This window comes from Drosophila pseudoobscura, chromosome 4 (assembly GCF_009870125.1).
Source record: "Drosophila pseudoobscura strain MV-25-SWS-2005 chromosome 4, UCI_Dpse_MV25, whole genome shotgun sequence".
NCBI classification, from domain to species: Eukaryota; Metazoa; Arthropoda; class Insecta; order Diptera; family Drosophilidae; genus Drosophila; species Drosophila pseudoobscura.
In genome coordinates, this window is record NC_046681.1 from 17,545,626 (window position 1) to 17,571,143 (window position 25,518).

General features: G+C 38.7%; 5 protein-coding genes and 2 long non-coding RNA genes across 11 annotated transcripts in view; 4 read left to right on the forward strand and 3 right to left on the reverse strand.

The window, feature by feature from the left end:
* LOC117183950 (uncharacterized) overlaps positions 1-25,443 on the forward strand; it is a 33,163-nt gene extending 7,720 nt beyond the window's left edge. Inside the window, exon 3 of the long non-coding RNA XR_004469095.1 lies at positions 24,634-25,443. This is a non-coding gene — a long non-coding RNA (uncharacterized lncRNA). The remainder of the gene's footprint in view (positions 1-24,633) is intronic.
* Positions 2,869-9,062, reverse strand: LOC6903316 (alpha-N-acetylgalactosaminidase). Of its 2 annotated transcripts, XM_015180210.2 has the most exons (6): positions 8,954-9,062; positions 7,440-7,600; positions 7,009-7,183; positions 4,080-4,511; positions 3,570-3,932; positions 2,869-3,048 (listed from the first exon to the last, which is right to left on the reverse strand). In XM_015180210.2, the coding sequence occupies exons 2-6, from the start codon at positions 7,589-7,591 to the stop codon at positions 2,935-2,937; spliced, it is 1,236 nt and encodes a 411-aa protein (XP_015035696.2). In that variant the 5' UTR covers positions 7,592-7,600; positions 8,954-9,062; the 3' UTR covers positions 2,869-2,934. The 2 variants fall into 2 exon arrangements, with proteins under 2 accessions (XP_015035696.2, XP_033235508.1); XM_033379617.1 differs by lacking the exons at positions 7,440-7,600; positions 8,954-9,062 and adding an exon at positions 5,151-5,347 and having other exon boundaries at positions 7,009-7,071.
* On the forward strand, positions 12,790-14,515 carry udd (under-developed). The gene is made up of 2 exons (XM_002132469.3): positions 12,790-13,168; positions 14,309-14,515. Exons 1-2 carry the CDS (start codon positions 12,842-12,844, stop codon positions 14,366-14,368), a joined length of 387 nt encoding a protein of 128 aa, XP_002132505.3. The 5' UTR covers positions 12,790-12,841; the 3' UTR covers positions 14,369-14,515.
* Maf1 (repressor of RNA polymerase III transcription Maf1) lies at positions 14,537-16,042 on the reverse strand. The gene is made up of 4 exons (XM_033379624.1): positions 15,629-16,042; positions 15,326-15,572; positions 14,982-15,259; positions 14,537-14,785 (listed from the first exon to the last, which is right to left on the reverse strand). The coding sequence occupies exons 1-4, from the start codon at positions 15,727-15,729 to the stop codon at positions 14,731-14,733; spliced, it is 681 nt and encodes a 226-aa protein (XP_033235515.1). The 5' UTR covers positions 15,730-16,042; the 3' UTR covers positions 14,537-14,730.
* Positions 16,804-17,914, forward strand: LOC26532986 (uncharacterized). Of its 2 annotated transcripts, XM_033379626.1 has the most exons (4): positions 16,804-16,937; positions 17,018-17,330; positions 17,390-17,395; positions 17,451-17,824. In XM_033379626.1, exons 2-4 carry the CDS (start codon positions 17,303-17,305, stop codon positions 17,600-17,602), a joined length of 186 nt encoding a protein of 61 aa, XP_033235517.1. In that variant the 5' UTR covers positions 16,804-16,937; positions 17,018-17,302; the 3' UTR covers positions 17,603-17,824. The 2 variants fall into 2 exon arrangements, with proteins under 2 accessions (XP_033235517.1, XP_033235516.1); XM_033379625.1 differs by having other exon boundaries at positions 17,390-17,914.
* LOC117183952 (uncharacterized) lies at positions 18,315-19,732 on the forward strand. Its single transcript, XR_004469097.1, has 2 exons — positions 18,315-19,180; positions 19,379-19,732. It is a non-coding gene; the product is annotated as an uncharacterized lncRNA (long non-coding RNA).
* LOC6903318 (inactive dipeptidyl peptidase 10) lies at positions 18,711-24,502 on the reverse strand. Of its 3 annotated transcripts, none has more exons than XM_033379608.1 (13): positions 24,413-24,502; positions 24,083-24,344; positions 23,731-24,004; positions 23,397-23,664; positions 22,938-23,232; positions 22,738-22,870; positions 22,485-22,673; positions 22,298-22,422; positions 21,854-22,240; positions 21,099-21,284; positions 20,882-21,039; positions 20,622-20,827; positions 18,711-20,551 (listed from the first exon to the last, which is right to left on the reverse strand). In XM_033379608.1, the coding sequence occupies exons 2-13, from the start codon at positions 24,277-24,279 to the stop codon at positions 20,408-20,410; spliced, it is 2,562 nt and encodes an 853-aa protein (XP_033235499.1). In that variant the 5' UTR covers positions 24,280-24,344; positions 24,413-24,502; the 3' UTR covers positions 18,711-20,407. The 3 variants fall into 3 exon arrangements, with proteins under 3 accessions (XP_033235499.1, XP_033235500.1, XP_033235501.1); XM_033379609.1 differs by having other exon boundaries at positions 24,083-24,360; XM_033379610.1 differs by having other exon boundaries at positions 24,083-24,360; positions 24,434-24,475.
* Positions 25,444-25,518: the final 75 nt, after the last annotated feature.

Consider the following 25,518-nt stretch of genomic DNA (forward strand, 5'->3'; position numbering starts at 1 on the left):
ATAATTGTTGTACCCCATAATTCTTTTAAAAAATTCTAAAACCGTTTAGGCAAGATTTCCCGAGCAATTTTATTTATAACCAACAGCCCTGATATCCAAAATATTTATAGCTGATGGGTAAAAGATATTTACATATGTCTGCTCTTTCGTTTAATTTAAGATTCTTTTCATTCTATGGTTGTAACCAGGTACCGAAAATATTGGTTATATTTTTAGTTTGGTACCCGAAAAAATCATGCCCTACCAAAGCCGCTCAGAAGAATTACATTTACTAGTAGACTTTGCATATCCACCAAAATTTGTAATTCTTAAGTTGTACCGATAATCTTCGGTGATAACAATTATTCATAATAATCATTAGTTTTTTGAAGTTTTTTTAGCCTTTGCTTTCGTTTTAATTTTATATATAATTGCAAATTTAAATTAAATTCCGATCTATGACAATTGACTCTCTTTTCTCACTCAGTTACACGCTGAATCCAAAAAAGGAGACAAGAGTTAAGAAAATTATACACTTTCCAAGATATTGGTGGTTTTTTATATTTTCAATTTTTTTTTTTAAGTTATTCTACTTGAATGTAACTATCTTCCATTCCGAATTTAATAAATAAAATCTCCCTGAATAGTGAGAAGTAACTCTAAATTTATATTATTTAATCCGGGGATACGAATTGCCGAAACGTATCAACTTGGCATTAACTTCTTAGAATTGAAAAGTGGCCGAAAATTAGGTGTAGGAAGTTACAGATTACTCTTATCATTGAATGTTGAACCTAATCAGGCAGGCTCCTATTTTCACTTACTTTTGCGGACTAAGTTTTCAGCCAAAACGTTTCGATTTCGTTTTAATGTTTGCAAATGTTTGCTATCGATGTGTTTCATTTTCTCATCGTTTCTGGCAAGCAAAAACAGCTGACCTGGTTGCTTCGCTAATATAAAACGTGACTAAAATGGCATTCCAATTTAAATTGCTTGTTCTAAAGCAAAAGGACGGCAGAAAGTCCGCGATTTAAGAAGATCAAGACATTTTAGATTAAACACCTGTTTATAGAACATGTCTGACGAGCTGTGAGTAACAGCATGCATATTGAAAATGAAACTGCTCATGGTCGAAAGATCGATTTTTAGCACCTACATTTTGATTTAAATATGACGGAAAACAGCTGTCCTTACTCCGCTGTTCTGTTACGCGCATGTTACAAGCACGGTCTGTGCGTTATGCCCAAAAATGCTTCTTGCCAACGTTCCACTAACCAATTCGGACTGCGTCAGCTGGTAGGACGAAAACAAAAAGTGTTGTGGCCCTGACCAATTATTTACGACCCAAATTTAAGCTTTTTTTTAACCATATATGATTTTTAAAGAAGGCACAAGCTAAATTTTCCTGGTAATACTGTCAAATTAATGATAATGCATCAATAGGTAATCTATCTATTTTACCTTTGCAATTAAGATTCGTTTTGGTACCGTGTGGGTACCCAGCCTATTCGCATGGTCGCATTTGAGCCAATTTCCTTGTGTTGCGTAAGGACAGAGGTCGTGCCAAAAAGAATTGCTGCAGAAGAGGTGGAGTCATTGTGGCCGTTTCACGCACCCTGGATGACGACTCTATTTTGTATCAGATTGGTATGTCGGTGGCGTGCCGGAGCGTCAGAGACCGGCTCCGTAGCGGAGCGGCAGCAACCTACGGGCCATATTATTATATTGTATCATCGGTTTACTATTCTTTATCTTTATGTTATGATGTACTGTATTATTCACTAGCCTTAAGCTCTGAAAAAAAGAGTGTCTCCGCCCATGTCCCAGTTGGACGGAGATTCGACCTTTCGGCAGCAGTTGACACCCGAGCGACCACATTCCCAGCAGAACAGTTTCTGTCGTTTGGGACATGAGCTGCTGAAATGCTCTTCCTCTCCACATTTCCGGTAGGACCGTTGTTCATCCACTGGTCGGTTTTTTTTTCCTGGTTTATCACCCGGTTTGCATCAGCGGGAGCTTCGTGGTGTCATTGATCCTTTCAATATTGATTGATCCTTTCGTGGTAGGTTAGTTAGTTGTGCGAGGGGAATCGTGGTCCCGGACAGTCACAGCTCATCGAGCTGGTCCCGCCCGATGAACTCGAATGGGTCCGTGTGGCCACCGAACGTTAGTCCAAACTTGGGCTGTGTAGGGCTGACACAGCCCTTTTCCTGGTGTCTATTGCTTGCCAGTAAATGCGATGTTGCCGCTTTTCTCGGCGCGTGGGTAGTACGAGCCGTCGGAGGGTCAAAAGTTATGATGCTGGCTGTCTGCCGTTTGCTCCCGATAACTGCCTGCATAGTTGCTTGCGCGAGATACCCGCAGGTGGTCCCAGGGTATTTTGGGGATGGCTTCTCCTTTGCAGACTTTGAGGATATATGACCTTATAGGTCAGACCTGCGGGGCTCTATTTTATTTCCACTATTCAGTGCTCCTGCTCCTCGCTCACTCCCGCTTCTCAACTTCACGGCACTATATTTATACAGGAGGGGAAGAATTGAACCCACAGCTTTCCGCGTACGGTGCCGACGACTGTCTCAGAAGGATAGGGAGGAACGGATTAGGACCAGGCATGTTTAGCAGGAGAACAGGTGTATGCTGCTGATTATGATTTCTTTATTCGTATTTTTCCCTGAGTCCCAACTACCGCAGCGTTCCTTTTTTCCCCCCTATTCTCATGCAAGAGAGGCCGGCTTATCCCTATCCTTCGTGGCTACAATTCGCTTGGTTGGATAAGAGCGAGCGCTAACAGTGCGTCATAGCTGGACCGTAGTGGATAAGCCTACACAAAGTAGCTAAACTCTTAGTACAGGTATTTATAATTTAAGCTTAAATTGAAAACAGGATCAGTGAAATCGTGGCAGGTATTTTATTATATACAGCTATAACTGTTTTGTTTGACAATAAAGACTACATCTAATTGGGAAACTGAACTTCTCCTTTCAGCATAACAACTCCAGAGGGATTCACTTTTACTTTTATCTTAGTATTAGGGTATAAGACGCCATAGTCCACATTCTCATAGAGGTCCTAAAAAAAAATTATTTAAATGTTTAAAATTTAAATACAATGTTAATCTTACAATACAAATACAATCTAGATAAAGTCGTTCGGTATTATAAAAATGTTCCCAATTCATTAGACATTAAAAAGGTTTACTCAGAAGATCTAGAAGATCTCTCTAGGTCGTTGTCGCCCTTCGTAATCTCAAGAGAGACTTTGGTAGACTCTTTTCAACATATCGATCAAGTCTAGAACTCATGAACCTACTTGCATTGCTCTATCCCTATCGCTCTATCGCAGAATATGATGATCCTAAATTCCTAAACTCTTTTGGGACACATTGACCTTGCGTTTCCTACCAGATCTATGTACCTGCACTCTTCGGACTATCCGATTACTTTTCTGTAGGTCAAACTGAGCTCTACGCTTTTTTTCTTACCGTGTTTACCTTTAATGTAATGTTACTATCTTAGTCCATAAATAAATAAATAAATATTTGAGTAAAAGAACTAAAATAAAAAAGTAAGTCATGTATAATGTTGACTTACCTCTACTCGATAGCCATTGAAATTGATAAGTCCTAATTCTTTTAAGGTAACCGATATATCTGATGGCGTACCGTCAGATCTTCTGTTGATAAAAGCGATGGCATAGGAGTAGAAGTTTTCATAGAGTGGACCGATGGGCTTTGACCAAATTTCGATTCCTTTATGTTTGTAAATTCTACGTCCTTGAATGCCCAGTGGATCCTGGTCCACAGCAATTATTTTTCGATTTTGCAAAATACGCTTGAACTGTGGCCGAATAGTTCTCAAGTCCACAGACATTAAAAGTGGAGCAGCCAAAATAGACCAGATTGCGAATTGTGTTTTTGCTTGCTCATAACTTAGTCCAAAGTTTCCAATAATCAACTGCAATGAAAGTAAACGGTTATGAAGCTATTAGGTATAAATTGTGAATTGTATTCCGGCAATTATTTGTTGTAAATAATGGGTAATGGGTAATGGTAATGTAAAGGGTAAAGTTAATTAAAATAACATTTAATTAATGTACTTTACCATGTCTGGATCATTCCAATGTCCAGGTCCCGCGTTTGGTGCTATTAAGTCTTGATTATTTCCGTAATAGTCAATTATATTTTCGACAGACGTCCAAGAATCTTGAATGTCGTCATAATTCCTCCAAAGGTTGCAGTATGTTTTTACTGCAGAGAAATTTGGTTGAATTCCGGCATATATTTGATAAACAGGCCAGCTACACGAATATACCATCGGTTTTCCAGTACTATTCAGTAGTTTTCCGAATGTGGAATAGCCTAAATCCATTTCAAGTGGCAAAGAATAGCAACCATCCAATTTAACATAGTCAACGTTCCATTCCGCAAACTGAAACGCATCTTCTTGTTCATACCCAATGATACCTGGGTATCCAGCGCACGTAAAGTTGCCATAATCCTCATAGATTCCAAATTTGAGTCCCCTTGAATGAATCTAAATAACATAAAAGGTACAAAAAGTCTTTAAATTTCTTCTGTTCACTTATCTAGCCAAAAAATCAAAAGGTTCCACTGAGAGTGAGCATTATCAAAATCAATTTATATAGCCTACCGGAATCTGCAGAGGTATATGTGACTGTCTAGATCAGGGGGAAAAGTGTCCTAGTCGTATGAAAAACAAGCAATGATGGTGATAGAAGGGATCAGTTGAAAGAGATTCACAAATTCAGAGAGTGACAGAACAAAGGCCCGATATGATCTAAATGTGGACACTGAAGGGAAACGAACCAAAGATGTGGTATATCGCATTCAAAAGAAAGACATTCGAAGACCGAATAGGTTGTTTCGAGTACTAGGAACTTAACTGGGACGATCAAACTTAGGTGGAGAAGAGTGTAAGAGCAATATCATTCGATGATAGTCGTATAGAAATGGCACCGGACTTGGAAGACTTATCCTTTCCCACTATCTACGAAGGCGTAGACAAGAGACACTCTTGAGAATGTTCTACAATCGATGTTGGTCAGAGCATCGAAATCTCCTATCACGAGAGGTTGTAGAACTGATAAGCTGTTTTCTAATTATAAGAAGTTGGAACTCGATAACATTAGCAATAATATTTTAATCTGCTTACGTAAGCGGAGCACTTCCAGTGTTAGAGGGGCTTATTAACCACGATGGGGGGATATAGGTTTCTTCGAGATACTCGCTCGTCGCCGGCTCACTGGGATGATGAAAAAACGGTTACGGCCATGATTCGTCAGTTTAGCCTGCCGACCTTATATCACTCTGTCTTCTGCTGCAACGCGGTGGCCAGAGTTGCTTGTTTGCCTCAAAAAAAAAACGTAGATAAAGATATAATTAGCGAAGAAGAGGCAATGGATAGGATATATGACGAGAAGCTACGTCTTATTAGGTCGGATCTGACAAAATTCTGCTAGGTGCTGCTAGAGATTTTAAGAGTCATGAGGAATTCGAAGAGATCAAAACATTACTTCATGAACACTGTATATTGCTCCTTAATCTTCGGATTCCGACTAAGCTTCTGCTCAAAATTCTTGAATCGCTTGCAGAAACGCCTCGCCTAACAGGCTTTTATCACACTTCGTCGGCAGCTGAAGGGAATAAGCCCCCGAAGGCAGTGTCCACGGACACCCTTGATATTGGCTCGAAGACATGTTCTACTTCCCATACGTGTGGAGCCCATGCACTGGTCAACAGGGGCAACGCTCCAACATTCAATACTTAACGAGCTGCAAGGTTGCTGGTCTCTTATCCTTGGACCTTTAACGGCCCTTATGCATGTTGTGTTCACCGAAATGTGAAATTTTACTGACCGAATCCCCTTCTGTTGAGAAGCTGACGCTCCAATGGAACTGCAGCCAACGACCTAATTTGCTCTACAAAACGAGAAGTAACAAATTGATATTGGGAACAAGAGTCCAAGAGATCTCGGCCAGCCAGAACCTTGATGAGCAAAACAGCTGTTTCTAGAAGCACGATATCGGACGAGATACGAGAGAACTGGACTGCTCTAGGCGAAGTTACGACCATTGGGCTAGGATGGACATGGCTGGGGTTAACAACAACAGATTGATCCATTGGTTGAGCAGAGTTAGTAAATACGGGTACTGGCATATAATGAAGCGGCGTATGGTACTTTGAGTGGCAAGTACAACAGCAACCTGATCGACAATCTCGCAAGCAGTTAATGCACAGCGACATTCGCTAGGCGAAATGTCAAGGCGCTTACATTGAGGAATCAAATGTTTTTGGGCACGGCATACTCACAAAAACCGAAGTCCGCCGTATGTATTCACGGTTCTTCCTGTCTTGAGAACCTGACCAGAATGCCCCTTCATGGAATGATAAATGGTTTCAAGGTTACGACATCTTTGTTTCAGAAAGGTAGACAGTTTCTCTCAGGATGGAAGATCGTTAGTCGATAAGACTTCTTCCCATTTAGATTGAGTCGCCCTGATCATATTGCAATTTCCTCTTTGCTTGCCAGCGCTTCCAACGCGCGAAGATTTGCGGTGACGCTGTCCGTAAATGCAAGCTGCCTGTGAAGGTTAGCTGCGGGTTGGCTACCGATGAATCTCTACGCGCCAACCCAAATATCTTTCTAATGTGTGCCTGAGAATTTCGAACGCTGGCCCATCTCCAACCAACTGACGGTGTTCAATGCCGCTCTGATGATAGAAGTCAGCTCAGCTCGAAATGTACTTGCCCGAAGATCAGGTGCGTAGCTTTGCTACATGGAGCACGCTGTTGCATTCATTCTGTGTTCAATTGGGTCGTTTATAAGGTCAATGTGTTCTGTTCTCTTTACTATAGAGCGATTCTATAGGGAAGAAAGTGAGACGAACTTCTCTGGATTAACAAATTTCAAGACTGATTTAGAAGTTTGATTCGCCATCGCAAAATTATAGAGGCAGACTCAAGATACAACTTTCAAGGTATATTGTGGCCAAAATATGACTAGTACTTACATAATCCGATAAAGCTTTTATTCCATTTGGGAACCTTTGGCGATCAGCTAATAATTTTCCATCGTGACTGCGGTGTTTTTCTAACCAGCAATCATCTATGTTAATAAATTCGTAGCCAGCAGATGCATATCCATCCGCGACAACTAGATCAGTCATGGTTTGGAAAAGTTTTTCACTAAAAAATAATGAATCCATTAAACAGTTTTTAAAACTTAAAATAAAATAAAAAATTTAAATAAAAAGGCCGATCGGGATCGATTTAGTACAGTCCAATTTATTGTTTTAAGTATGCGAAATATGTAGGTGTGTATGCAAGAGTAAAGTGGTAGCTGGAACTATTCTTTTTAACATTATTCCCTCATTAGTTTAGAAAGAAAAGTTTATTATACATACATGGATAAAGAAGTCATCAAATTCTTTTATTAACGCACCTTATGCAATTCTCAGGGTCGTTAACACAATCCGTATTACATCGAAATCTTTCCCACGAAAGCCATCCCATTGGTGGAGTTTTAGCAAGGCCATTATCTAGGCCGTAGCACGATGTACTGATCAAGATAAGAATCCCAAGAGCAGCAAACATCGCTAAAATCTAAATGTGAAATAAAAATGTATTTTACAATTTAAATGCATGTATAAAATTATTATACAAATTACTTTTTTTGAATATTAAATAAATTTGTCCATATCCATCGGGTAATCCTTTTGTCTGTCTTAAGAAATTATTTATTTATACCTGATACTCAAATGATTTAGGAATATATATGTTTTGTGGTGGATGCCGATGTGTGTAACACCCAGAAAGAAGCGTTTCCTACCTCTTAAAGTATATATATATTTTTGATCAGCATCAGAAGCCAAGTCTGTCCGTCCCGACGAGCGCCTAGATCTCAAAGACTATAAGAGCTAAAGCCAAGGTAGATTTATATCCAGACTTCTGTGTTATCACTTTGTTACAAGTGTATTTTAAAAATTCGCTCTGCCTCGCAAAGGACGAAGATCTGTGGTATCTACAATTTTGAAGATACGAGAAAACCGAATATCTATCTACCAGATCGCAGAACCAGGCTTAATTTATTCTCATAAGGTGAAAAGACGATAGGCAAAGTGCACGAATTAACAGAACATAACTAGCGGTCGTTTTATGTTTATGGCAAGTGCGAGCAAAATTGAGAGAGATCGCGGAGAGATCAACTGCCCCTTCTTTTTACGACCAGCTATACCAAAAGACTGAGAGAGAGGAAGCATGCGGCGGTCGACCTATGCAGCTCCTATTGAATGACCAGTCTTCAGTCAAACAATTATTGAGCTCTTAAGTTAAAATGTCATTCTCTTCTTAGCTGGTTTTTGAACGGATCGTTCATATGGCAACTATATAATAGGTGATATTATTGAACCACATATAATTGCACTTGCACATTTTAATACCTTTTCCTTAATGAACAAAAAAGTTTTATTTTTTATTTTTTTATTTTATATCCTTTTGATTCTTGATAAAAGTTCTTTACCAACTATATACAAAAATCGCATACAAATTGCCCAATCTCAGCGTTTCATTTACCCAAGATATTTGTGTTCCCTTTGAATAAGCGTAACATTAAATCTAAAAGTAATTGGCATTTCTGCCACTGCACTGCAGGGCAGCTATGCTTTTCCCGTAAGCCTATCTCTTCTTTTAAATAATAGAGCTAGTAAAGTGTAGTGTCACCGACCATGGTCAAGAATATATGAACTTTCTGGGGTCGGAAATATTTCCTTCCGTACATTACAAAATCTGAATAATTTTATAACAACTCCTTCAAGGGTATACAAGCTTTTTAACTATGAACAGTTGGGTTGCAATCATCAGAAGGATTAGTTTATAATATGTTCCAAAAATGCCATATAAAGATCGATTTATTTGGAAATTTATGTGAGTACCACAAATATATTAATGTGTGCGTACCTAGAGTAACTTTTACGTACTCTCAGAATAATTGTATTCTTTGTCATTCAACTCTAAGTACACCTTTACGTACACAACTAAAAATGCTTGGCAATCAATGTATAGTACACAGCAATGATTTCTATACGTGAGTAAATTTACAATTCAACAGCTAATATTGATTTATAAAGCAGACTCCGAATGTAAAAAAGAGTCCTGCCTTCAATCAATTCAGAGTCGACTGGTAGAACGGCTATCTTTAGAACAGAACTGTTGACCTTGCCCTTGACCTTACTCTTCACTTTTTCGGTGGCAAGTTTTCTTTTCCTAGTTTTTCGCCTCTTGAAGCACGCCCCCAGATATGACATTTCTCATATTGAAATCTATTGGAACATAATGCTAATCTATTGCCTTCAGCTTCTAGTTTTCCACAATTACGTGTAATATTTTAGGCTGAATACTTGCGGCAGGCTGGAAAAAGTTATTGAGATGTGATCTTTTACGAGGTGCTGTCGAGCTTTTACATCATTCCACATAGCATTCAATCGTTCAGTATATCAATCCGGAAAAGTCCGTATAGGGTAGATCTCCTAAGCGCGGTAAGCTCTAAAAGCATTGAATCGCTGACTACTTCAAGGTGGCTTGCCTTTGTCGCCTTGTATACGAACACGGCAATGTATCCCTTATGCCATTTTTGACTACTATTCTTTGAACATCTGCTGATCATCAGATTTATGTATTTATTTTTTGGAAAATTTCGCATTATTTGTTCTGCTATACTCGATATCTAGCAGATTTAACACACTCTTTAAGCTGTCGCTTTAGACAGTATCTTAATCCGAATATCCAAAAAAATTCGTTTGGATATATTTTCTCATAAAACTAACATTTTAATAATTAAACATCCATCAGATTTTAAAGACCCTTGATGCTGTATCTGCTGGATTGTCTTCAAATTTTACGTGTCTCCATTAAATTTCTTGGACGTTTCGTTTGGTAAAGTTTTTTTCAGAGGTTTGGGTCCTTTTTTTCCATTACTTAACTATCTTACATACGGCTATACTGATCTTTTCGGTTCCGAAAGGCTGAAAGACACAGCTATAAATATAACCAAAACGTTTTGTAGCTTCAACTCACTGTCTGGGCAGAATTAAGCTTTCAAATTCAAAAAGGATAATTTTTTGTTGTATTTTTTCCAAAATTTTGAATTTGAAAGCTCGGGAAACGTAGAAGAAAATTTTGTCTTTCGTTTTAATATTTTTCTTGTATAGATACAGTAATTATGCTTCATTTAAGGTATCGTTTGTAAAAATCTATGGATAAACGGTTAAGCTGTAGCCGTTTGTCCAAGCCTCTGAATGCCGGATTTTAACGATAAACTCCGTTAAATTACAAAAATAGACCAGCGCCTATCAGCATCTCGATTAGCTGAGATCTATAAAATTGAAGAGTCAGCCAAAGTTATATTCCTCGCTAAATCCCATCCATCAGCAATAATATCGTAATGCGTATGGTACTCAGGGTGCTAGTGGTGACCTTTGTAGCAACCGCCGTGAATAAAGACCTATAGCTACTGTCTTGAGACTTTATGACGAATTCCAGAGGCTTATCCGAGCTGAGCGATGAGCAAGATATCGAAACGGGCGCATGCCGATGATTTAGTTGAAGATGGCTAGCCAGAGGAGACGTTATGAACTCTTTGGACTGAAGCATAAGATGTCCAATTCATAATTTATGAGAAACCAATGATGTCGTGCAGCTTCCACGCATCAGCACTTCAAAGTTTGATGGGTACATACTAAAATGATCCCAGATCTATGACCTGTTCCCTAGTTTGATTCCTGAAACAAGCATGCCCATATGACGGAAGATTTGGTATCTTAGATATTGCTCCGACATATCGATCTAAGGGAAGATAAGATGTTGAACGACCTCCGCTTCCCTGATAGCGAAAACTTCTGCCTGGAATATGCTACATCGGTCCGGTAGCTTATATGACAGCCTCATCTCAGGGTCTGTACAGTAAAGGCCGACTTCTACTCCGTTCATCTTGTAGCCGTCGGTATATATGTTGAGGGGCTCAGTTCCCTTCCGTTGTTCCAGTCTGCGGGTCCCAAAGATGAGATTGTTTTGATATTGAGGCAAGTGGTGGGTCATGTAATCTGTAGATCTGGTCATGTCCCTGCCAATTGAACTATTCCCGTAACCTTGTGGCGCTGTGGTGCTGTACTGCCATTCCTGCAGTTATATTGGTACCTTTTACCTCTGGGAAATGAGAATGAGGTCCGGTTTGTGCGCGTTGATACTGAGTCCTACTTCGTCCACCCACTCACATATCTGTCTTAGTGTACGTTGCGCTATGGAGCTAAGGGTGGATGCACATACTCTGGTAATATTTGGACCCTTCCTTTCAAATCTCTTGATAAGGTCGTCGACCAGGTGGTTCGATTCCACAGGGGAGACTCGACAGGACTCAACCCTGAGGTTTGCCTCTGTGTGCCCCGGACGTGTACATCCGTAACTAGTAGTTCTGTAGTCCTTGGGACTAACAAAGCACTTTCCTGGCTTTGGAAGGAAGACAACTCGCGAGATTCTTCATTGGATAGGGAAATAGAGTGTACTTAGACATGCCGAGTATATTGCGGAATGCCATGGGGTTGGTCGTTGCTCACATGCAACATCTTTGGGAATATTCCGACTAGTCCAGGTGCTGTTATGCCCGCGAAGGAGTCTATAGTTCAGTGGATTTTCTTAGAGGTTAACAGATCTGCCGGTGCGTGTTGTTCCTCGGCAGCTAGGTCCTGATGCTTTTCGTCATCAGTAACCTCGTTGCTTCCTGGCAAATGAGCTTCTACTAGTGCTGTTAGGGCTTCTACCCGCTTTCCGTTATCCACCTTGAGTTGACTGTGTATGGTGGCCTGTTTTGAAATCAGGTACTTGCTCGATGTTGGAGCAGAAGTTCCTCAACGAGTTAAGTCGTGCGTCGGGTTTTGTATTCCTCGTTGATAATCTCTTCGTTCGATTTCGGGCCTTTGACGGGGCTAGTAAATCATCGCGCCATTAATTTTGTATTTCAATTTAGTTTCTTGAGGTTTATAAAGAGTGTGACGTAGAGAATTGATGTGCATTTGCAGTTATTACTTGAAACCGTTTCATTCCATTCATTCCATTCTTCCTCCCAGCAAGAAAACCATCTATGTTCTCCTCCCGTACCTCCCATATATCTGGGGTCCAGAAAGACGCAAAAATAATCACATTTTTTCGAATAACAGGAACTGAGCTCGAAAGAGGACAATATGTGCTATATATACAATATCATTATTAGCTTCCATCCGGAGACCTAGTTTTTTACATAGTTCTAACGCCTTGCCGGCGAACTATATCTCTCTGTCCTATAGTCTTAATGCAATAAAGGATATAAGGTATTGAGCTACCTCTCCCTTCACCACTAATTATTTTCCGGTGAAATTTCTATGGAGATACAAAAAAATTAGCCATAAAAAGGGCACAAGCTGAATTGCTATGGTAATGGTTTCAAATAAATATTACCGCAACAATAAGCAATCTATTTTGTGTTCTGTTGCATTTAAGATCCGTTTTGCTGCATAAAATACCGTTTACTTCTAAGAAGGGGCAGAAATGTGGAGAGCAGTGCAGGAAGAATCGAATATTCCGAAAAAAAAAACAGAATATTCAGGAAAACCTCAACATTTTGCTTATCCTACATCAAAAACTGCATTTAAAAAACGAAATAACGCAGACCTTTTTTAAATAGGCTGTAATAGGCTTATGAAACGACAAAAACCTCGGCGTTCCACTATTCACTGTTCCAAATCAATGCAAACCTATCGATGCTATGTTAACGCCCTGCATATTCTTTTATTGTGCTTTTTTATTCACTTTTACAAAATGAAAAAAGCAGTAGGTAAACCATCGCGTGACGTCCAGATCGGGAAGTTTCCGCCAAAGAGAATTCCTAAAGACGTGTTAATGCGGACACTCGAAATTGCGTCTTCTTCTGTTGATGAATTTTGGCTAAACAAAAACTGCTCATGCTCCCCACCTGCTAATTGTGAACTGTACAATGTCATGAATCGCTCGATCACCTATCAGAAGCTAAGTTTGTCTCGAAATTTCGCAATGGTGCGGGACTGTAAAAACGTGGAAAAAATGCTAACTTCTAACGTTTTTGGCGAGAGTTTACTGAAAAAAGGTTCCTATCCGATATTCTCAGAAGTAAGTGAATGTTTTTATATGCAATTGAAATTGTATTGTATTGAAAGCAATTCCACGCAACAGTATAAGCCGGCTTTAGTATTTTCGTGTGATGCATTTACTTCTTTAGTTTTGTGCTTTTGTTGGTCTGCTCCCAAATTAAAAAAAAATTGCTGGTTTTATTGAGAAATAATGTAGCCCATAAATTATGCTTCCTAAACAAGATATTACAAACATTTAAAACAGCCAATTTATTCTTTCAACATTCGCCTGTGAAACAACCAGCTGTCTTGTTTGGGCATGCTTTTAAATTCAACTTTTAATGCCAACTTTTTGAGTACCTATTTAAAAAACGTACACAAAACTAATGTGTACTGCCAGGCGGGAATCTAAAGGAGCTATAAGGCTGCCAAAAGCTGTATATTTTTGTACAAAGAATAGTACTCGGAACAGTGATTGCTGCCTCCTCCTTTCCCATACAATTGGAGCCAGTTTCGCAGTTAAATCTTTTAATGGGTTTAAGAGCTCATGGACACTAATTCAATGTTTTTATACCAGGTACTCAACCAGAGTATTGGGGTAAATTATATTTGTGGTGGAAGTGGATTCGTGAACCACACTCAGAAGGGAAGTGTTTCCGTCCTCATAAAGTATATATATTCTTGATCAGCAGCAATAGCCGAGGCGGTATAGCAGCCTGTCTGTCCGTCTTCATAAGCGCCTAGATCTCGGAGAGATCTTAGAGCTAGAGAAACCAAATTTTGTATGCAGACACCTGTGTTATCACACTGTTATTTCAGTTAAGATTATTTCAAAATTTCGCCCGCTATCGTCCGCCTCCGCAAAGAACTAAAATCTGTGGCATGTACAATTTTAAAGATACGAGAAAACCAACGCAGAATCATCGAAAACGGCCGTATATAGCAGATTGCCGAATCAGGATTAGAGCGGATCAATATAATAGCCACAAGAAACAAAACAATTAAATTGCAGAAGCAAGGCAACCAACGCCTCCCAAGTGTTTACTCATTCTGCAGTGTGTTGACTCGATACGAGCAGCTTGAACACAAAAAGCTGGCGAAACACTGACATAGTGGATATACAATACAATACAACAAATAAACTGCACACTTTGAGTTGTTAAAATATATTTACTTTCAGTACGCATCTTTAAATCTAAAATTTGATAAGCCAAGGATGGACAAAAAGGCTGAGACCTAAGCGAACACCTAGCAAAAAAAAACAAAAGTTCGAAATTGTTCCAGAAATGATATTTGCGGCATTAATTCGAAAGTATTTGTCCGCAGAAACTAAAAAATACTTTTTAAATTATCTATATTATTTTTGAATAAAGTATTATTATTAATATTTATAAAGTGTTTAAATCTCTACATTTTTGTTTTTCATTATTATTCCGCTTGCGTTACGTACTCCCAGCATAACGTACTCTTTAATGTTCCAAAAATTTAACATTTTAACGCTCCCTGCCTTTTTGTACATACATATATAAGATCTATTCAATCAATGAACATGTTCTGGGAAAAGACGAAATGGCGATGAAACATTAATTGTGCTGAACTTCCTCAATAAACATCCTCTTCCATTGAAAAGTCCGACGTTTCTCCAGCATAAAGGGAGCTGAAATAAAAAATGTACAGTGTCTTATAAACGTAGTGGAGCGCGTGCCGATAAGCTACAAAGCCGAACTGCCTGCTGGTCATGGTTATCTTCAGTTAATTCCTGATGTCATGTACATCTGCATGCGTTTGCAGCCCAACAGGCAATTTTGCTATCAGCTCTCTGCATTCGCGCTCCCTGAGTGATTAGAACATACTTTACGGCTCGACTTGTAAAAAATACAATACGTTTTAGCTTTTTGTTATAAAAAAAATAATTGAAAGACCACAAACAACCAGGTTCTCCGAATGGGTCAGAGCTTAAATCTGGGTTGTAGCTATATATGTCGCATTCCGATAAGTTCACTTCATCGTCAACGGCAGACCACAGCGGCTGGCGCAAGACTTGATACTGATCTCCCGCTAATGCTGATAGATTTGAATGAATGGAGTTCATGACCCATTGCAAAGACGGCTCTTTGCTGAACTCATGTGACTGAGAATATAGAAGAAATATGACATTATACAGATTAAGTAAACGAGAGAACTCTAATTTCCTTACCTTCGCATCCGAAAAATCATAGTCTGGCTCAAATGAAGCGTTTAGAGTGGCAATTAAGTAAAACAGAGTCTTGCGTGAAATGGTGTCGCACAGAATGATGCCCTCATCGCCCGAGTGGCTGTTGTTGCGACAAAAATTAGGTGAGAAGTCGGCTAGTGTTTGTGGAGGCGATAGAGCCTGAAGATCGTGCCCATGGGTCTCAGCCGTAAACCGCTTGTATAAAGCCTTGTCTGCTGCAACCATTTTGCTGAATAGACATATATGTAAGTTGTAATGTTTATCTTGATTGTTGCGGGTACATACCAGGAGTAGCTTTCGATGCGTCCAAAGATTGTGATGCCGCTTGTATGGATAGAAAGTGCATTGTTGATGGCCTCAAAACGAGAACTCTCTAGTAGCTTCATGATGATCAAGCAAGCAGTTGAAAATTGTATAACTTGTAGCTCCTATTTAACACTGCTTCAATAACTTATTAGCATATTTAACAGAATCCAGCATTGGCTCAAAAAACGATTTAAACAGAGTTCGATCTTATACACTCTTGCGGTATCTTAATGTTTCTTGATTGATATGTCTCCAATATATGTTTTCCCCAGACAGGAGAAGACTTGGATATTCTGAGCATGGTTTCCGGATTTTCTATGTTTATAATTGGCCTTCAAATGTGTTTTTGTTTCTTAATACTTGAGTACGCGTTGGTTAGCAAACACCTTGCAGCTTGGGGCAAATAAACTTTTAATCAATTTTAAGTTTTTTAGTTTAATTATTTTCAGTTTTCTTTGTTATGGATTCATAAATTCACTTGCTTGTTATTTTTATTGGTTGATACCATTTGTGTAATCCACTGATAGAAGAAACATATATTTACATACATACATATGTATGTAAATAATCGTACTCGAGGACTACAAATAAATGGCTCTCGAGAAGTTTGTTTTTCTCTTAACACTAAATATATTGACCAAAATCAATACAAAATGACGTTTTCAATTATATTGGAAATTTTATAACTGTGTTCCTTCAGCAGATACATGGGATATATGTATATATATATATAATATGTATATCTGTATAACAGTATTTGCAAACAAACTTTTAAATAATCTCATGCAACCTTACAATGCACACAAGTTTATATTTTTTAACGGAGCCAAATTTTCTGATTTTAGTTTTCGAGCATTTATATCCACAAAATATTAATTAAAGACGTATTACGTATATGTTCAAACATATATGTATGTATATGAACATACGAATGTCTCTCTACCAACACAATATTATTTGTAACTAGTTCATAACGGAACAGTTCATAAGTGTGACCGTATTTCAGCATAATTACATCTTTGGCAAGACATCAACTATTATTTTTATTTGTTTTGCTTAGATTATATAGTTGGTTATAAAACTATATTTTACCTGGAATTCAAAGAGTACATACATATATTATAGCCCTATATGTGATACATTTATACATACATATCGCAATATCGGAATAGACGCAATGACGCTGAGACGCAGAATGGGCGCTTACGTTGCTAAGAACGACTGCAAAATAAAATATCGAAAAATTTATTTAAAAAAAATGGATTTAGTACCAGAAAACTCCTCCGTGGTACGTTAAATAGATATATTTGTTTTTTTTTATTAATTTGATTATAATATATAATATTAATACACAATGCTGCAAACAAGAGAACAGCAGGCGGCTGGCTGAAATGGAATGAAATGGAGTGCCGCGCTAGAGAACCTGCTGATTGACGTATGGCAGGAGAAAATTGAGGTTAGGACAAAGCTCGAAAATATGACCAAAAAATACAGGTAAATATTATTGAGTCTGCCAAATAAAATATTGTGGAACCCAATATTTTTTTTGTATACTTTGCCGGATTGAACAAAATAAAATTGGACCGAGTGGGGGTGCCCCATCTGCACTTCGATAAGGTGAACTAATTTCTGGGGTGCTACCCTATAAACAACATGGAGCAGAGCACATTGGACAACGGCAGTAAGTTAGATGAAGTGTATTTTTTTTTTCAATAAATTAATAAAAGGTGTTCATTGCAGATATTGGTGAGTACTTTTCGAAAATTATCGAGATAGACCTGGACGGATCTTGTCGCTCCAGCACCTTGTATGGGCTTCCGCCAAAGAAACAAAAAAAGAACGACATTTCGTGGCTGGCAGAGATCGCCCAGGAACGTTTCGAAGAACAAAGGGACCACCACAGAAAGAAGGAAGAGCGCTACGTTAGGCAGGAGAAGATGGTGCAGGACTTAATCAGCACCCAAACCAAATTCCAAAACGAGTTTTTAATTTTCATTACGGTCTACACAATATTTTGCGATTGCAGATCGTATCTGTTGCTGCTATCGGGCTGTTCGCGCGGCTCATTTGTTGCAAGCTCCCAATTTTCATTAATCGCGCTGTTTTACATATTTAATATATTGTGTAAAATACAACAGCTCGTTATTCTGGCGGTATTATTTTTGTTGTGGCTATCAAGACCTTTTCCGATAATTCGAAATCTGGCTTTTTCCACCACTCGCCTAGCTTTGGAAAGGTAGTAGTTAAACGTGCGCTGATCCAAAGAGGCGAATGTGGAAAACGCGTAAGGTTTCATCAGCTTTTTAGAAAACTTAAATGCCGAGTCACCGATAAACATTAAATAAACATCCGCTTATTTCATTGGCTTTCTCTTGGAGTAATGCCGATGCTTCGATCTGTTTTGCAAGGCTTTACTTCTGGTATATCATCGAGTCATTGCACCTTCCTGCAGAGCCGATATTTACATATGTAAATCTGTATCTAAAAAGAATCGGATTTAAATAATTTAAGACATTAAACCAACTTGATAAACACATATTTTTGCGTAAGATATTTGTACCTATAATCCACTATGGGGGAATAACTGGGGACCTTACGGACCCTCCCTGAACAAGTTGGTGGACAGTCGACTGCGGCATACGATTCGGCATCGCTACCTTACCGGCTCCTATGCTATTAATAATATCCTATTCCCGCAGTCGGCTATCCACCATCGGTGGGGTCCTATCTGAGGTCGCTACAGATATCGACAGTTGGCACCAAGGGTGCCCTTGGTAGGGCAGCTGCCGTATTTGTTTGGGCAACGCATAGTTTCCACAGGGTCAATAGCTTATGTTATAGTAGCGCGGATGGCATTGCGCTCAAGTTGTATGCATGTCTTTCGTAGTTGCGCTGGGCAGTACAGCGATCAACGAACCTCTTGTAACGCTCTTATTAGGCGGGTTCGTATGCACGTTCCGCTCGGCTTGGATCGCGAAGAATAAACATAATAAAGTATGCTTTTGAATAAAAAAAAAAAATGTATACAATAATTTTGCCTTTTTTTAATTTGGTACTGTCCTTATCTCCATGCCATACATCTCCTTCTTCAAAAATTTCGGGACCCAGGAATACCTCATGAGCCTTAATGGGATGTTTGGTAAATTTTTTCAAGAATTGAAATTTCGCCACCTATACAAAACCACAAAAATCGTGAAACAAAGACTATGCATCCCGTTGACGATACAATAACATTAAAATAAGAAATTTAGACGATATTGTCAAAAGTCACACCAAAAAAGTTTGCAAATGTTTTCATTTTATTCAAAAGCATACATTATTATGTTTACAATTTGTAATGATAAAAATGGAACTTGTTGAAAAATCGCGGCATACATACAGCAAGTATTTACCCTTTTCTCAGTATTCTGATATTTTAACAGGTCTTAACATTATATCGGAGCCTGAGAATAATCTTTAAAAGCATGCAATGAATCTAGACATTAAATATGTATGCTGCTTAAGTCAATTTAAGTCCAGAACTGTCAACAAGTGAGTGCAAGAATAAAAATTTCACGCTTTAAGCGAAAGTTTTGAAAAAATTTGTTCATTTTGAAATTCTGCATTTATTCATAATTTTGATTTAACACCAAATTACAAAAAATTTGAGTTTGCTTCGATGTTGCAGGAGAGACTCATTTGTCTCAGTTTGTTTTCAATCGATTGTATATTCCCATCTACTACCGACAGCACCTCCTCCGTATCTCTTCTGTAGCTTACCCGCTCTTATGGGAGGCGACATCGTATAGTCGGAGGAGCCGTCTTCGATGACCTGGACAGCCTGGCGACCGTGCCGCTGGGGAAACTGGTACTCTTTATTGAGGCCTCGGGATGGTTTAAAAAATCTCCCTGATTAGAGGACACCATCACATGACAAGTATGGGCATCACAATGGGCAGATCTGCCTCCAAGTTATCTCGACCGCGGCCTAGCAGCCCTATATACCTAACCTAACCTATAACAGAATCTCTAAATATGAAAAAGAGAGGTGATTTTACTTCTTTAAAAGCTAGAAAATGCTTAATTAAATTCTGTAAAATTTAATTCATTTTAGTTTTAATTGTGACAATGGCATTGTCATTTTCGTTATGTATTCAAATGAATTATGTTCTTTTAAAAAATGTGGCGTCGCCTAAATCTTAACGCCTGCGGGGCTGCAAATTTCTCTCGACACGGCGTACATTGTACATACGTATGTATATAGAATATGTATATCAAGAGAAACATGGAGATTTCGCAACCCCCAGAATATTTAAGTACTAGTCTTTAAGCTGCTTTGTTTTCAATTGAACGACAAATTAACAGGCAAGCAGGAACGTCGATTCTAACATTAAAGTTGGTATTTTTTGAGAATATCTTCTTAGTTGAACCGCGCTATTAATGTAGGAGTACTTTGTGTAAAGAACAATATAAAGGTTACAAAAGTAAAGTTAAAGTTTTACAAACATGTCCAAAGATAACGTTTCCTAAAACATACCAATAAAATATATTAATATCTAAATCTCTGGGCTCATCCTTGTTTTACATGGTATAATGGAAGAACTAAAAAGCCGTTAATTGAATATATAAATACCTATTGAGATGTTTTAGACGGACTAAAGCAAAATTTTCGTTTCCGATTAAATTCAATATTGTCACGACCTTCAAAGTTTTCTATTCCTTAGCTATGAGTCCGTGAATCGTTAATACTAATTTATTTACATATTCTATTATTACTTTTTACTCGGCTGGAACCATATTTTGATCTATGTCAGGTTTTGTGTCATCCGGATCCAAGCTTAAACACTCTGCAAAATAATGCTCCATCGATGAATATACATGCTCAAGTACTCCATTTAAGTCGTGACCTTCATCAGCATAAGTCTGAAATGTATGTGTATTTTAGGAAAAACCAATCTTTTGTATAATACCAGTAATATGTTACAAATCTCACCTGGTACCGATACAGAATATTTGCGTCTGTTAATGATTTAGCTAGCTGCACTCCATGCACATATGGAGCGGTTGAGTCGGCCAGGCCGTGAATCAAAAAAAAAGAGTTTGATTTTATGAGACGAGCACGCTGCGTTGCATCGGCTTCAACGTATCCTTTATAGTTTTCAGCAGGCAGTCCCAGAACACGCTCGGTAAACGCCGAATCTAATTGGAGAATATTTTATAGTTTCTTGGCCTGTATAGTTTCGTTTTTCTTACTGTAATAAAGCCAATCTGCAATAGGGGATACCGAAACTCCACACTTAAACACATCCTGCTGCGTGCCAAGAACCATTGAGGTAACATAGCCCCCATAGCCCCAGCCCCATATACCAACTCGGGTTTCGTCTAGGAAACTAATGGTATCTAGCAGGTATCTAAAATGAAAAGAAAAATGTATGTACAGTTTGGAAAGCATATTTTCATTAGCACTAACCTTAGGACAGAGATCTGATCTACCACTTCGACTCCTCCCAAATGACGATACAGCGATTTTTTGCTTTGCCCTTTTGCGCCTCTAACATCTAGGCGGACATAAATAACATCATTTCTCGAAGACATATAGGTTCCCCAATCTATTCTAAACTTTTCGGAAACTGATACTGAGCCGGGTCGACCATTTCTAAAAAATACAAAAGTTATTATTTTACGCTCGTCTCAATAAGATATAAGATAAAATTAAGATTCCTTTCGGATAATATTCCTTGACCATTTTGTGCGTTTTTTTTTAACTTATGGCCTAACATTGATTATCATATGGTTTAATGTATTTAAAAAGTGTTTTCTCTGAACAGATCGCTCTGTATGGTAGCTACATATATAAAAAAGTAGTAGTAGTGTTTATAGTAAGTTATCGGGTTGATCTCGACAGAATCTTCTTTTGACGATTATATTGTAATTTTCGGCTGTATCAAAGGGTACATGAATTCAGACAAAAGAACGGACAGATAGACAGACAGATTGTCGACTAGGATGCTATCGCTGATCAAGAATACATTTTATTTAGGGGGCGGCAAGAAAGACTCATCCACCCATCATTGGCTATAAATAATTTAAATCCGAACAAAAAACTCACAGAAATTTGGAAAAAACAATTAAATCTTAATACAAAAATAAAATAATATTTTCTATGATGATGATCCATGATTAGAATATATTAGTTTCCTTAAATAAAATTTTCAAATTGCATACACTTCGACAACAACAGGAAACGCAGCGTCCCGTAGCTCTTCTCTCCAGCTGGGTGGCAGCAGCAATTGAACCTGAGCTCGGCTTCCATGTGGCAAGGGGATTTCAAATGATCGCTGGATGGGTAACGCGAGTTTTTGGAGTTTCTCTGTATAAAATGGCCGCGTGTCATATAAAATTTTGACTAAACTGTGAGTCTTATGCATGTGAACTCCCGATACTGGTAGTCCAGGACCTTGGCATTCCAAGATGTAGAACTCAATTCCATAGCTTGTTGCCACGCCTAGTGACGGAGTAATAAAGGCGTCAAAATGTGAACAGTTTATATAGTAATACCGACTGCTCCAGAGGGCCTCTCCTAAATCACAAGTAATACATTGTGGCTCGGTTCTGTTGAAGAAAAATGTTGTAAAAGTAAAATAACGCTTCAACAAAGGGCTTTCATACTTTCTTGTATCATCATGTATTGGATCTTTAACAGTATACAAATGTCTTTGACCCGGCTTCTTATCTTGAGTAGCCAAATAGTATACTATATGATTTATCGTATCCCAACACAGTATTTTTATTACCTGAAATGAAGTGTATGAACAAATTACTAAGTTTATTTGGGAACGCGGCTTGTATACCATACCTCATATCTACCATGAGAGATAACAGAAATTCTTTGCTGCGATATTGTTATGTGTTTTATATGCGTAAAATGATCATGCCCAGACTCTTGAATACTCGCGAGTAGTAAAAAGCTGTTGCCATCCGACGAAAAAATCGGGTGAGGAAATATATCTAACCATTCATCTTCGGGAGCACGTTCGGAGTGAATCTTAATATTTTTGTTATACATTAAATTTGTTGTATAATATTTTCACCTAAAATACGTTACTTACTTCTGAACAACTCCAATTTTGTAGTTTAGAACATGTAGTGATCACACTATAGTTTTGAGATCGTCCCATGTAGACCACAGATACCTGGCGATTGCTATCGGATACCCAACCTGCTGACGTTAGGTAATAGTCCCTTTTGTTAAAATAAATACAGATATTTGTAAATGCTTGAACGAGGATTAGTAAATTTGCAAGCTTACTGTCCATTAAGAGATTGAGGGGGTCTCAATTCAACCTTTTCTATGGAACCAAAGTTGGTAATGTCGACCACCCATAACTGAACTTCTGGATTGACAGTGCCTGGCGTTGGATACCTAACATTTTTGGTTTCTGGAAAGTAACTGCCTGAGGACATGCCGGATCCAGCAAACAAGGCTCCAGACGATAACCACGGATACGTCATCATTCCAACTTGTGTGTCATTAAATACAGCAAACATGAAGTGGGTTCCATCAGCGGACGACCAAATCGCTTCCGGAATTGTAAATATTTCCTCTGTAACGGAAAATATGGAAATAAATTAATTCCAGTGCCATGGTTATTTTTTAGTGCAATTTAAAAGTTTCTTTTTTGCCCATACAAAATGTAGGTTGCTTTAAACGTTCTCTAAACGGATACCCCGTGACTGAATTATCAACTAAAAAGTGCTCAATAATTACCTTGGTAAAGCCAATCAGGAACACCATTATAGATATTATTTTCACATCCTGAAGTCGTTATCCTAATGTCCTCTTCAGTTAAAGGCGATTGTCGTAAGAATATATCATTGTCTGCTACAAATATTATTGTAGTCGTGTTACCGAGCCATGCTGCATATTGAAGTCGCGTTCTTTGCACCTTCAATGAGCCTTTTAATTTGACAGGCATATGGTGATCATTTTCTACATCATAAATTGTGTAAAATGCAGTAAACGACTTCTGAAAAGTCTAAAATCAATTTGAATTTAATTATTATCCTGCCGTTGCTATTTGAATTTGAATTGAATTGCTTACTTTCTTTACATTATGCTTAAATAACACATATTTAAGGTCATGTGAGCACTGATATCCACGTACATTCAATTGACGAAGAGTGTGATTTGTTACTAAGATGTTTATTAAGTTCGTTGCTGTATCCAAAATGGCAAGCCCTCCGTCGTCAGCTTGAAATACATACTTTTGAGGTGTTACCCATGACGGCTGTAATCTAGTTGGTGTCAATTCTCCTTGTAAGTATTCATCTAAAATCATTCTGCGGCCTGACCAATATAAAAGCTCATCCACATATCTAATAAAACAAAAACAAAAACCAGTCGAAATAGATTGATACGTAGCACTAATGACAAATAAATATGAGTAAACGTACCCCAATAAATATATTGCAGTAATAATACCAGCTATTACAAAACTAATCACGAGCAATGAAAAGATTATACTTCGCCAGTTATGTCCTTCATCGAGATCAATGTCTTGATCTTTCTGCTTCGGGTCTTGCACCTGCAATGTTTCATCTGGTGGTAATCTCCATGATCCACCACGATCTGCACTAACATTTGTGTGCATTTTTAAAATGTAAAGTCAGATCTTGAATGACGGTGTTTTAGAAACGCGATTTTGGGCAGGGAAGACTTCAGAAATACAGATCTGTTAATTACGACATATACAACCCGAAAGTTTATATTATTCAACGACTTACTACTTAGTTGTCTATATTTACAATTGCCATTAATAAAAGGTTTTTGTCGCCACCATTTGTTTGAACACGAATGGGCAGAACAAATTACTGAAAGACAAAGGAAAAGTATAAAGGATATTACAAAATTACATATGCATGTGTTATCTTAAACAGTTAAAGTTAATAAATTTATTAACCTTTAAATAAATCGTTAAATATTTTAGAAATTATAATTGAAACAGCGAGCGAATCACAGATCTCGATGCAGAAAGCCGGGTGAAACGGCTTGGCCAACGGCCAAGGTGCAGCGCCTATCAAAGCCGGCACTGTAACCTACAGAGAAGAGAAGAGAATGGCTGAGTCCAGCAACGCCACAGCGTCGGGAAGCTGTCCCTGTTCAAAGAAGCTTGTGGTACGACTTCAGTGAATGAAGGAGATGCCTCAGAGATAAACGACTCTGCCGTCGGGTGGCACACCGTCCACATGCACACCACTGGAACGGACGCTACCCAAACGACTGGTGGGAGATATCCAGGTAATGAACTATGGTCGAGTATAAAATGGAGGTAGTTCCCGTCCTTGTGCACCGCCAACTAAAGGGGGAGTGCTAAAACACTCGGAGAGAATTGCTATTGCGAAATTACGGGACCTGCCCGAAAGCTCAGCCAAGGCTCGAGGGCAGACGCAGGACAGTCGGGACGAGACCGGGCAACTGGGCATTTTCTCATAGAGGAAAAGCAGTGAACCGCTCCTCCCAAAACTCCTGTGCTCCATGGTTCCTACCCAGAACACGTACACAAGCACAGACCAATAGTCAAGGTGCGCTTTCTGCGACCTACCGTGAGGCAGGCAATATTCCGAAGGCCCCCCTAGACCCACTAGATCTCTGAACGCGTTCGAGTACAGTTGTGTGTTCTGGTCTCTACCGCGACACGAGCTCACAAACGTCGACCGACCTAACTTTAGCTTGCCAATTTCGAACACAATCTCTGCAGTCTACCGTGACGTGTGCGATGTATGCACTGTGGTCTGTACCGAGTCATACAGATGGGGAACAATCGGAGATCGTAAAGCACATTGTGCTATCTGTGATCGTACAATGTTCCAATCCTCTTGGTTAAAACGGA